We start from the raw sequence: 13010 nt of genomic DNA on the forward strand, positions 1-13010 counted from the left end.
ATATAAGCCACAGCTTAATGTATGCTGAGTGATATATAAGCCACAGCTTAATGTATGCTGGGTGATATATAAGCCACAGCTTAATGTAGGCTGAGTGATATATAAGCCACAGCTTAATGTATGCTGGGTGATATATAAGCCACAGCTTAATGTAGGCTGAGTGATATATAAGCTACAGCTTAATGTAGGCTGAGTGATGTATAAGCCACAGCTTAATGTAGGCTGGGTGATATATAAGCCACAGCTTAATGTATGCTGGGTGATATATAAGCCACAGCTTAATGTATGCTGGGTGATATATAAGCCACAGCTTAATGTAGGCTGAGTGATATATAAGCCACAGCTTAATGTATGCTGAGTGATATATAAGCCACAGCTTAATGTATGCTGAGTGATATGTAAGCCACAGCTTAATGTAGGCTGGGTGATATGTAAGCCACTGCTTAATGTAGGCTGGGTGATGTATAAGCCACAGCTTAATGTAGGCTGAGTGATATATAAGCTACAGCTTAATGTAGGCTGAGTGATGTATAAGCCACAGCTTAATGTAGGCTGGGTGATATATAAGCCACAGCTTAATGTAGGCTGAGTGATATATAAGCTACAGCTTAATGTAGGCTGAGTGATATATAAGCTACAGCTTAATGTAGGCTGAGTGATATATAAGCCACAGCTTAATGTTGGCTGAGTGATGTATAAGCCACAGCTTAATGTAGGCTGAGTTATATTTAAGCCACAGCTTAATGTAGGCTGGGTGATATGTAAACCACAGCTTAATGTAGGCTGAGTTATATATAAGCTACAGCTTTTATGTAGGCTGCGTGATATATAAGTTTGTAGGGTTCCATACACTTACATGTACGTATGTAACTCATCATTGCATTGTGCAAGGTGGATGCAGTTCATTATTTAGAGGGCTCAGTAAAACCAAGTTTGATGAGTTCCATACACTTACATGTACATATGTAACTCAGCATTGCAATGTTCAAGGTGGACACAGTAAAATATTTGAGGGCTCAGTATAGAAACTTGTATTGAAATGATCTTGTTTTTGAATTAGTTTTAATCATTTCCAAACTTAATTGCACTGCTGTTGACTGCCTACAGTGAATTCATTTTACCATACATGTTGAAAACATGTTGCCACATCTTCAGTGGTACATGCGTCATGAATTCATAGATCTATCTCCGTCATTAGGAGCACTTCCATACTTAATTAATTGTCCATGTATCCAATACTTATTTATGCAGGTTTGTTTGGCCAATATGTCTCACTTGTTGCATTGAGTATACTTGAGAGACAAGACAACCCAATGTCAGTCTGCCTGCTGTTACATCACTGCGTGTTAGTGGAGGGAAGTGATTTGCAGCATAATCTGTACTGGCAAGATTTCATGAAGTACTATGGATATTGGCTGCCACATGTCTTTGAGAAAAATTTCCTTTATAAGGTAACATTTCATGTTCCATTTCGGATATTTTTTGGGCTGGAAGTTAGCTTGGCAATGTCATCAATGGATTTGAAATGTTTTTTGTTTAACATTTGATTTGTGTCAAACATGAATTTCCATCACCACTCATGAATGAAAACTAGCAAAATTTTGTGTTTGTTTTATGCGACTGTTGTCTTATTTAAGAGTACTGGCTCAGTGTTAAACAAAGACTGAGTAACATTACTTGTAATTCAATAGTTTGCCTGAAACTGTCATTCCTTAGTGTCTAGGCTCAGTGTACAATAAATGTCAACTCTGATCTGTTACGGCTATTACATGTATGTAGTACAGTGTGTTTTAAAAAAAGGAAACCAAGATTAACTTCATTTCTTGCATGTGGCTAAATATTTTGGAAATTGGCAACCACCATTTATTCACTAATGATGACCTCTTTTTATGCCACCAAGAAATCCAGTTTGCTGTCACAGATGACTGAGCACTAACAGTTCAATCAGCCATGACAGAACTGATCTAATAATCTGTATAAATGGTGTCTTTTCTTTAGAGGATTAAATCGTCATCGATGGATCGCATAGCCATAAAGACCAAAAAGGACTGGAGATCAGTATTACGATCTTCAATAATGCAAAGTGTGGAACTGAGTGTTAGTGACATTGGACTTCTGTTACAATGTGACCAGACAGAATTGTTAGCCATGACAAGACTGTTACTGATGTACATCAACACACTGCATATCCTAAAACCAAAGGTAGGTAGAGTATCATTCAAAAATATCTGGACTCCTGCGTGAATTACGCAGGCCCCCAAAATACACAAATTTTTAGTAGCTAGGTTTTCACGCGTGGGTTGCCGTGATTTTCGCGCTAACCACGCGTGGTTTTCGTGGACATTCTCTTCTTTGACAAGATCTTCATGGGCGCCGAGTATGGTATAGGATGCCTGCTCCAATTTCCTCAGCTAGCCCTACATGTGCGTCCTGTATATACCAGTAACATGTTAACCTGCGTCAGTGCATGAAAAAGTGATATAAAAGTGACAGTATTTACGGTTTAATGATGTTCAGTTTCATGTCAAATTGTCACCATTTCGTTTGGATAATAAAAACACAATTTCTTTTGTTTACCACTAATCATCACCGTTCACATGCCACAGCTATTTAAAGTTAACCACATTACACAACGGCGATCTTGACGCTGCACTGCTGTAAGCCCACACATACAGTACGTTCATGAAAAACCAACTGACATATACGTGTACGTGCTGTGTGCAGGGGAATTATGGATATCTGTCGTTGGGATTCAATCAATTATCCCAAACTATCAATATTTTCTCGGACGGATGTTTAGATGAAGTTCCGTTTGTTTTGTCTGGGCCATATAAGGTCACTGAAGGTGCATATCGTACGATGTCAATACCGTCCGAAAGGGCTTCAATATCATCCGAACAGGCGGTTCGGGCAAATGGCGTCATTAAACAACATGGAATTTTTTTCTGCAAAATCCACTTATAGCTGTCAATTTTATATACTGAGCACGACTTGAACACGTACATGACCCTGAAATTACTGCAATAGCAAGTTTGATTTGAGTTTGATTTTCTGTAGATCCATATATGATTAATTCCACGTCTTCTAATATACCTCGATGTCTATGCCTGTGTCGACATGAATATTGTTTCATCTTTTTCTTTCGTAAGATACACGAATACTTTTAATTTTGTTCAATGATCATTGGTTCCGAATATTGTTGGTTTCCAGTGTGATTCTTCTGTCAAGTTAATGTCCACATGGCCATGATTGTGGACTATTCTATTTAACAGCTGCATGCGGGGATAGCGCGATCGTGTTTTTCTTTGTTTACTCTCACCGCTTACACGTATTCTCATGCGTGGACGTCCACCGTTGTTCACACTGCATGAAGGACGGGCGAGCTTCAGTTCATTCATGTGTAGTACGACGTCCGGGCTACCCTGAACTTGTGAGCAGATTGCTTTTTTGCCACATTTTAAGTTCAAGCTTTGAAAGGGACAATTTTTCAAGCAATACTGTGCTACTGACACAGTAATTTTCACTGCAGGAAGAAAATTTGTGATTAAAACTGTAAAATAAACTTCAAGAGGCTCGAGTAAATCATTCAAGAATTTTGGCAGTGTATTAAGATATGAAGTGGGGGATTGTAATTAGGAATTGAAAGTGGTAACCTACAATGTTATTTTTCCCAAATTAAAATATTAATCTTCAGTTTTCACAATTGGGAATATAAATTTGCCATTTGCGCCAATTTTTTTTCAGCAGTTTCTGACAATGTAAAGATTTTCTTGATTTTACTTGCTCATTTCACGGCATGAGATCAATTCAACTTTTTTATGTCAAGCAACGATTGGTACTTCCTCACCAACAAGATTGTTCCTATTTTCATGTTCAGCTGACGCGGCTTTAAATGTTTTCTTTCATATCATTTGCATTAACATAACTAACACTAACACTGTAACCTACCACTTCCATTACAAATTTCCATTTCCCCCTTCCTGCCACGTTACACAACTTTTAAATAATTCATATTTTCTTCTGCTCATTTTTTGCTTGAATTCTAATTCTAATTCCCAATTTACAAAAAAATAGAGTATTGTAATAAAGGTTAAAAATTGTTTGTGTTGGTGAAAGTCCCACTTGACCACCTGATAAAAATTTCACATCTTCATGATTTTGGTAAGGATCACAAACTAAATAAAGGTGTCAAAGGACCAGGGGGGGATTTGACCCAAACCCAACTAACACAAACGTCCGAAACTATTCAAGCAGTGCACTCACTGAAAAAGCAAGAGAAAATCACATCTTAAAATTAGATGGTCATATTTTTGGAATGAAAAATGTGATTCGAACATTTTTAAAGGCTTAGCTTGAATAGTCTTGGTCATGTTGAATGTTGGTTTAGCCCAAGTAACATGTTTCTAAAGTAGTTTCGCCATCGAGTAGTGAAAACAATATTTAAAGAGTGAAGCATAAATCGAGACACATGGCAGCCATACTGCATGAATGAACATGTACATACACTGACCATGAGAACATATACTGCAACTTGGTTACGTGCCCTGAAAAAGTCTGGACGTGTGCCCAGGCACAGTTCGGTGAACTTTTTAAATGTTCCACGCGGCCTGCGTATCGCACACATTATTTTCTTGATTTTCGCCCCGTCTTTCTCTGAAAGGTATAACATCAATGTGTCTAGTACCAAAAATGGCACACATACATGTGCATGTAACAGCTCTGCAGGTACGAATACGTGCAATGCAGAAACTACCTCCAAGTGGATGGTGAATATAATTATTTTGAAAAAGTACGAAACAACTCGCACAGAAACCACAAGGAAAAACGTCAACTAAAGGAAAACATCACTAAAAGCAGTCTATGTCTACAATTTACTGAATAAATTGTTAGCCAGTGCGCAAATAAGAGTAACATTGCATGTTTCCAAAATATAGGGGCAAGATCTAATACGTCAGATGAAAATTGTGAGTGAACGTTACGCCGGAGTTAGTAGTGGAAAAGTCATTTTACAATGTTTTTCGGGGTATTGCAGCAAAGATTGACACTTAAATAAAACTATTGTTCATTGAATAGTGAAAGTTCAGAATCATAAGGCAGCAGTGAAAAAAGCGATTGATTACAGCATCTAAATACAAAAATCTAAAGACCCCATTTTGAAAATAAAAATAGTTGGCTTTTATAAATAATCAGAGTGGAAAATAATGTGTGAAAGCCGAGGGGATATTGGAGGCGCAGTTTGAACACAGATTTTTTTCTCATGAGGGCTTTTACGTGGGAGTCAATACGAAGGCAAAGGTGACGACTGTGTTCTTTTAAAAAGGCAGGTCTTCGTTTTTTGGAAAAGGCCCCCCCCCCCGATAGCGATTTGGTAGAAATGTGTACACATGTACATTGGTTCCATTTAATCCTTCATTGTGTGTTGTAAAGTTTTATCCATGAGGGGAAATACACTGATCGCAGATAAATTCACTTCCCCACATTTCCAGCATTCAGCTTGATATTAAGATGGAAAGCTTGCGGAAAACACCATGCAATATCTCTTTTTTGAGTCTGTGTGGTTCTGATAAGAACCGGAGAGGCTCAACATTTCGGACAGTGTGCTCTGTCTGTCGTCAGGAGACTGAAGAGATGCCGACAGGGAGTGGGGCTTATATGCTGGTTGGAGGTACTGGAGTGTGAGGGATCCTGCTGTGTAGTCAGGTGGAACGATGGATCCTCCTGGGTACTGATGCATGTCAGTTGGTCATGGGCTGTGGTGGGGGAAGGTTGCCTGGGTATAGGAGACCCTGGGCGGGGGGAGGGGAGTCTTAGGGTATAAAGGACCCATCAGACCGGGAGGTGAGGAGGGGCTGCCAGATATCGCTGATGGAGAAGCTGATGTCTTGAGGTACGGTGGGGTGCTTGGAGATTTCTAAGGCTTCTCTAATGCGTCTTGGGTACCACTGTTCAATGTTGGCGATGAGGTGGGCTTCTTCCCAGTTGATGGTGTGGTCTTCGGCGTGGGAATGCTTGATGATGGCTGACTTCTCATATTCCCCCTTTCTGCCATGGGCTCTGTGTTCTTTGATCCTGGTAGGGAGGTCCCTCCCAGTCTCTCGGATGTACACTTTGCCACACTGGCAGGGGATCTTGTATACACCTGGTCAGCGGTGTGGATCTTGCCCGTCCTTATGGGAAGTCAGCATCCCGTGGATCTTAAGGGGAGCTGTGTGGAACACCTTGATGTTGTGCTTGCTCAGGATACGCTGGAGGTAGTGGGAGGTACATGTATGTCCTAGGTAGGGGAGAGTGACAGAACTAGGGGCCTTATCTAGTTGGCTTTGGGTATAGGGGACCCGACGGCCGGGAGGGGGACTTGATCTTGGGTCTTGAGTTTTGATCTGCTGGGGCTGGTATGCGTTGCGTTGGAGAGTATGTTGTAGGCTCGGCGGATGAGGGCTCTGTTGACCGATGATTTGATCTTGGGGTGGTGGAAGGAGGCCCTGTTGAGGTACCGGTCGGTGTGGGTGGGCTTGCGACCACATATATGTAACAAGAAAACACATCTGCGTAGTTCCAAAATGCGCTGAATTATGTTAAACATTATAGTTTTCATGACCCTATTTCACTCCCTTCTCGGGGCAAAAGCTAAGTAACAGCCCTCGAGTACAGAAAGTTGTCTGAAGAAATTCCCAAGAATCGTGACGTCATAGGACAGAGTCCTTTATCTGGTGTGAAAAGTCACTTACATGTAGGAATCTCCAAAAACCGCTCTCCGGGGAATTGTTTTGATTGCGACCACAGCCACCGACAACAAAGTTTATTGGCATTCTTTCAAAATTCACAATTCACGATAGAAATTATTACATACGCAGCACAATGCAAAATAAAATGAGCGCGACGTGTTAAGTTAGTTGTCCAATAGCTCTGCCCTGTGTTAAGAGAAGGGCATAGGAAACAAAGACCAAATGTGGTTGACTTGACACGTATGAGTTACTAACCCAACTATGTGCAAGAGCAGAGAATATAATTCTTTCGCAGACCGATCAACTAATTTGCCAGAACAATGCATTCTTGTCTGGAAAGTGGAGTCCGTCCAATGATGTCACATTTTGGCCAAGATTTGTCGGCTGTCCTCATTGATCTACTTCAATATGTTTTTGCAAAGAGCCCAGGCGGAGACTGGAAAAAGCAAAGTTACAGAAAATGTTAAATTTTGCTGATTTAATGACATAAAATGGGAGTTAATCCAACTTATTGTATATAGACAGTTGAGACTATCATACATGTATAACGTCAGTACAACTCTACATGACCCATCCCCTCATGGGCCTTGGAGTGGTCTGCGCCTGGAGGACTTTCAGCGACCCGGACGCAAGTTGCCTGGACATTATTTCAAAGTCTGAGTGTTATAAGAGAGCGGTGCACATACGAACATGTGTGATATGAAAACAGTACACAAATATATGTCAAAGTAACATTCCAGCCTTGACCTAAGTGTTGGAGCCAAACGATTGACTAGCCGGCACGCTCTGTCCATATTAGTACAATATGCATGCCTTTGCATTTGTTGTGTGCATTACTAACCCTAACCCAAGCCCGGCTCATCATCTACACTTGACCAACCCTCGCCGTAGACAGGCCGTGCATGCCACACTGCACGTGTACATGTACCTGTGTACAGTACACACGTCCGTTTGTGTACAATGTACATGTCTCCTCTTATCTTATGTAAAGATGTACCAGTAAATGTACAAGTTGAATATACATGTACTGCTTGAACAGTTCCAGACGTTGGCATCAGCTTACTTGGGTTTAGTCTAACCTAGTTCTTTGATGACATTTTAGTGTTCCTTACCGCAATAACAATGTCAAATTTTAATCGCATATTCAAGACTAAAGAGGGATGTTAAGAAAAAACTTTGGCTTTGTTGTTAAAATTATTTGAAATATGCATAAGTTCAAGAAATTTACAATTTATTCCTTTTTTTAATCACTTGGCAGTAAATGTGTTGCCTCTTTTACCAAAAAAATCCCAAATACTTAGAGATACACTTATTGATTTGATGAAGCACGTTCTAGACAGTACAATTCAGTACTATGGAAGTGTGGATTCCATTGGTGGCTCTTTAGGGCTTGGATAATTCTGAACACTCTCTTTACAACACATAATAGAGGATTAAATGGAATCAATGCATCCCCATTTCTATCAAATTGCAATTTTGGGAGGCTTTTCCACAAAAAGAAGACCTGCCTTTTTAATGGAACATACATATATTCATCACCTTTACCTTCATATTGACTCCCATGTACATGTAAAAGCTCTCAGGAGAAAAATCTTTGTTCAAAACCTGTCTTCAAAATCCCCTCAGCTTGCACACATTATGTTCCACTCTGATTATTTATAAAAGCCAACTTTTTTATTCTCAAAAGTTTATGGGGTCTTTAGATTTTTGTATTTAGACGCAGTAATCAATCGGTTCTCACTGTTGTCTTATGATTCTAGACTTCCACTATTCGATGAACAATATTTGTATTTAAGTGTCAATCTCTGCTGCAATACCCCGAAAAACATTGTAAAATGACTTTTCCACTACTAACTCCGGCGTAACGTTCACTGACAATTTTCATCTGACGTATTAGATCTTGCCCCTATATTTTGGAAACATGCAAGGTTACTCTTATCTGCGCATTGGTGAACAATTTATTCAGTAAAGTGTAGACATAGATTGCTTTTAGGGATGTTTTCCTTTAGTTTACGTTTTTTCTTGTCGTTTCTGTGTGAGTTGCTCTGTACTTTTTCAATATAATTATATTCACCATCCACTTCGACAAAGATTCTACATTTCACTTATTCGTACTTGCACAGCTGTTATGTGTGCTATGTTTGGTACTTGACGCATTAATGTTATACATTATGGAGAAAAATGTGGCAAAAAACAAGAAAATAATGTCCACAATACTGGCGCGCTGGCAGCGCGGAACGTTAAAAAGTTCATCAAACTGTGCATGTGCACGCGTCCAGACTTTTTCAGGGCACATAACCAAGTTGCAGTATATGTTCTCGTGGTCAGTGTATGTACATGTACATGTACATGTTCATTCATGCAGTATGGCTGGCATGTGTCTCGATTTATGCTTCACTCTTTAAATATTGTTTTCACTACTCGATGGAGAAACTACTTTAGAAACATGTTACTTGGGCTAAACCAACATTCAACATGACCAAGACTATTCAAGCTAAGCTTTTATAAATGTTCAAATCGCATTTTTACGTTCCAAAAATATGGCCATCAAATTTTAAGATGTGATTTTCTTTTGCTTTTTCAGTGAGTGCACTGCTTGAATAGTTTCGGACCTTTGTGTTAGTTGGGTTTGAGTCTCACCTGGTTCTCTGACACCTTTATTTACATGTAGTTTGTGATCCTTACCAAAATCACAAAGATGTGAAATTTCATCAGGTCGAGTAGGACTTTAACTAACACAAACAATTAGTAAACCTTTATTACGATACTCTGATTTTTTGTAAATTTGGAATTACAATTACAATTCAAGCCAAAAATGAGCAGAAGAAGATATGAATTTTGTAAAAGTCGTGTAACGTGGCAGGAAGGGGGAAATGGAAATTTTTATTATTAAAACGAAATGACAATTTAACATGAAACTGAACATTATTAAAGTGTTTTACTATCACTTGTAAATCATTTTTTCATACACTGACGTAGGTTTACATGTTACGGGTATTTACAAGACGTACATGTAGGGCTAGCTTAGGAAATTGGAGCAGGCATTCTCTACTGTATTCGGCACCCTTGAAGATGTTTTCAAAGAAAAGAATGTCCATGTGGGCCACGCGTGAATAGCGCAAAAATCACGGCAACCCACACGTGAAAACCTACTGTAGCTACTAAAAATTTGTATTTTGGGGGCCCGCGTGATTCACGCAGGAGTCCAGATAATTTCGAATGACACTGTAATGTATGTCTTATTGATGCTTAGTTATAACAGTGTCATGTTCTTACTATTTGAGTCATGTACATGCCTATTTACTGACCTGAAAGCCGCGGTTTTGTTGGTGCTAGCATCAACTGTGTCACGGTTGACCAAAGAGGACTGTTTTTGTGTGTGAAGTGGGCCATTTAAGTGATTTGCAATGCAAAATCAGTAAAAATGTGATATGTCAGACACTTCTGTTCTGTGTACTGATGGTTGACACAAGTTCTCAGTTGAAGATGGTTTTGTCTTTGTCATTTCAAAATGACAGTGAAATGGCTTGGGAGGAGCTGTCTTCTTTCTATTGTAAGGTAGCACCCTTTCTCTGTACTTTTAATACATTCATTTGCACTCCTGGGTCCTTGTGTTCAAATACAAATAAATGAAGATTCTATAACTGGTTGTTCCAAAGAAATGCAATTCAACACAACTCTCACAAATTGCTTCAAATCAAAGGTTACAGTGTTTTCCACTTTTTTGACAATGTATATATTTGTAGCTTATGTTGTGCTACGGAGATGTTTTTCAATTACGTTACACATCGTTTTTTTTGTTCTGTCAAATCGAAGTTTACATTGTCATTGTTTCAAGTGCATTCAATCTCTGAATTCAAATCCTAAATTATGACACCCAGAGATGCTACTTTTCCTATATTATCTGGATTTCCAAGTTTTTTTTAAACAGACCCCCCAAAATCTTTTTTTCCTTTTTTCCCCATCTGGTTTAAAAGAAAAGGTCAGAAAAGAAAAGACAAACGGGAAGGTGTTCATTTTCACCTCTATGCGTTTGGATTTTAATGACAGTTGCACATTTCATGTACGGTATGCATATGTACAGTAGCTCTGTCTCTTTAGTAGCTGTAAAAACAAGGTTGCTGAGCTTGCATGCAATGCAGCATACTCTGTCTGCTGCTGCATGCCTTTGTGATGGTCGAAATGACCAGTGTTTCAGCAGGGCCCCCATTGGTGTACCAAGTACTGCATGGTGCAGTGAACTGTCTGAACATGCACCTTTTTGAGTTGACTTCATGCATACTGCTCTGCTGCACACCTATGCAGGCAGTTAACGTGTTAAGCACATTTATCACACAGCCTTGAAGTTAAGACTGTCATGTCAGTCATTGGTTCCCCATCGCAGTGATTGTGTGGATATGAATATTGTACATAATAAGCTGGGAACCAACTGCATCATGGTCTTGCCCTTGTTTTTCACTGGACGACCTGTCGATCGATGTCTGCAACGTAATCATGCATGGTTGGGAATAAAAAATGTCATACATTTATGTCATGCTTCAGATTTTGTCCAAATATGGAAACATTGATAATTTGAGAAAGAACAGACAACTTCAAAACCATCAAATCAAAGGTGCAAAGTATAAAGTGGAACAGGACACTGCTGGAAGAGAAGAGAACCCCAGTCATTATGTGCTCCGATCTCTACTCTCGCTCATGCACTTCGATGCTATTTGCCACAGTCATAAAAGCTCCTTTTTAGCAGACCCTGTGGCATCTCTGTACACTACTGTTTAGGTGCTTTGCACCTTAGAATTTTTCTAATCTGTCTTTCAGTCTATATCAAAGTGCTGATCTTACTGCTGTAACATTAACTACTTTTAAATACCATTTCAGGATCATATTTATTTATTGATTTAAAATGAGATTTGAGCATAACACAACAGACCCTTTTCAGTACATTATCCTCATGCGAATTCTGTGAGCTTTTTAAATGACCTCATAGTATTAAGTGGCATCAACTTAGTATTTTTGTTGCTGTGTTAAATCAAGTTGGACAGAGCAAAACTGATTATCTCTAAAATGCAATGTCAAATTTAAATGAAGTCTTTGGCTTTGAAAAGATAACAGTTGAAGTTTTGATATGATACCAAAAACAACCATTTCTGACACTTGAATGAAGTTTGGGGGAAATAAAAATGGGTTGTGTTTTGTTGAGGAACACCCTGTATGCTGTGTCCTGAAAGAATTGCATCTTGGAGTTGTCCCTGTTTTCATTTTAAGTGTGATTTTCATCTTATGCTTTCAGAATTTCCTGGCTGTTTTGTGTAGTTATATCAAGATGATTGAAAATTCTCTTGAACACATCGAGCCTAAGAAGGATAAGGAGAACAAACACAACACTGAAGAAGCCAGGAACATGACAAAAGATGATACGCCTTCAGACATTGACTCAAGACATGAGGCATCAGATGAATGGTGGACTGACATGGCGGGCCTAGTATTGCAACATGCAGTCTTTAGGGAGACATTCAGCCATAGTGCTAGAAATTTCCAGTACGAGAAAGACAGATTGCAGATATTGGATGTCATTACATCATTCTTCCTGAAGTGTCTAAGATTGTTTGAGTTGCACCTCCCAAATGACAAATTGAAATCACTACTTCAACCCATCTTTAAGGAGTCATGTCAGAACTACTTGAACTTTGTCAAGCTAGAGATGAATGCAAAGAAAGCGAACACAAGACAAGTCAAGCACGAGTTTAGACGGGTCATGGAATTATTTGAGGCGATTTGTGTTTATAGTAAAGACTTGGAACTTATTGATGCTACCACAATTCTACTGCAGAGTTTGAACAGCCTGGAGATATCAGATGCTTATTCAGGGAGTAAGCAGTATTTCAGATCGTCACTTTGCTGTTTGCTTGAAATATTGGCAGAGAGACAAAGAGCTCTGAAATTGAAACATTCGACAAATGCTGTAATCAGTAGTGAAGCGGATGTGTTAAGCTTCAGCGACATTTCAACATTAGTGGAACTAGCCCATAAGTTTGATTGTGATCAGATGGTTTCTGTACTGTCACAGTTTGTGGAAAGTAATCACAAGTTGGTATCAGTTTTCACCAAGTCATCATACATAGACTGGTTAAACAAACCTTCTCAGGTAAGTCCAAAGAAGGTGACATAGCCCTTGTGGTGCATTTTTTACGCAGTCCTTGTGAATGTTCTATACTTGCATGTGTACGTATATACATGTATCCCATTTGTTTTCAGGTTTTTTTGCCATTGTGGTGTCTTTTTATTCAT

The 13010-nt window shown here is 39.2% G+C and overlaps 1 protein-coding gene across 3 annotated transcripts in view; it reads left to right on the plus strand.

The window, feature by feature from the left end:
* Positions 1–13010, plus strand: part of LOC110990575 (nucleolar pre-ribosomal-associated protein 1-like) — a 65700-nt gene that overhangs the window by 36417 nt on the left and 16273 nt on the right. For all 3 annotated transcript variants that reach the window (XM_087134420.1, XM_087134421.1, XM_087134423.1), the window contains exons 15-17: positions 1252–1451; positions 1999–2202; positions 12013–12867. In XM_087134420.1, coding sequence (XP_086990546.1) covers positions 1252–1451; positions 1999–2202; positions 12013–12867 — 1259 coding nt within the window. The remainder of the gene's footprint in view (positions 1–1251; positions 1452–1998; positions 2203–12012; positions 12868–13010) is intronic.

This window comes from Acanthaster planci, linkage group LG03 (assembly GCF_054643075.1).
Source record: "Acanthaster planci isolate LZ-2023a linkage group LG03, COTS_SCS, whole genome shotgun sequence".
NCBI classification, from domain to species: domain Eukaryota; kingdom Metazoa; phylum Echinodermata; class Asteroidea; order Valvatida; family Acanthasteridae; genus Acanthaster; species Acanthaster planci.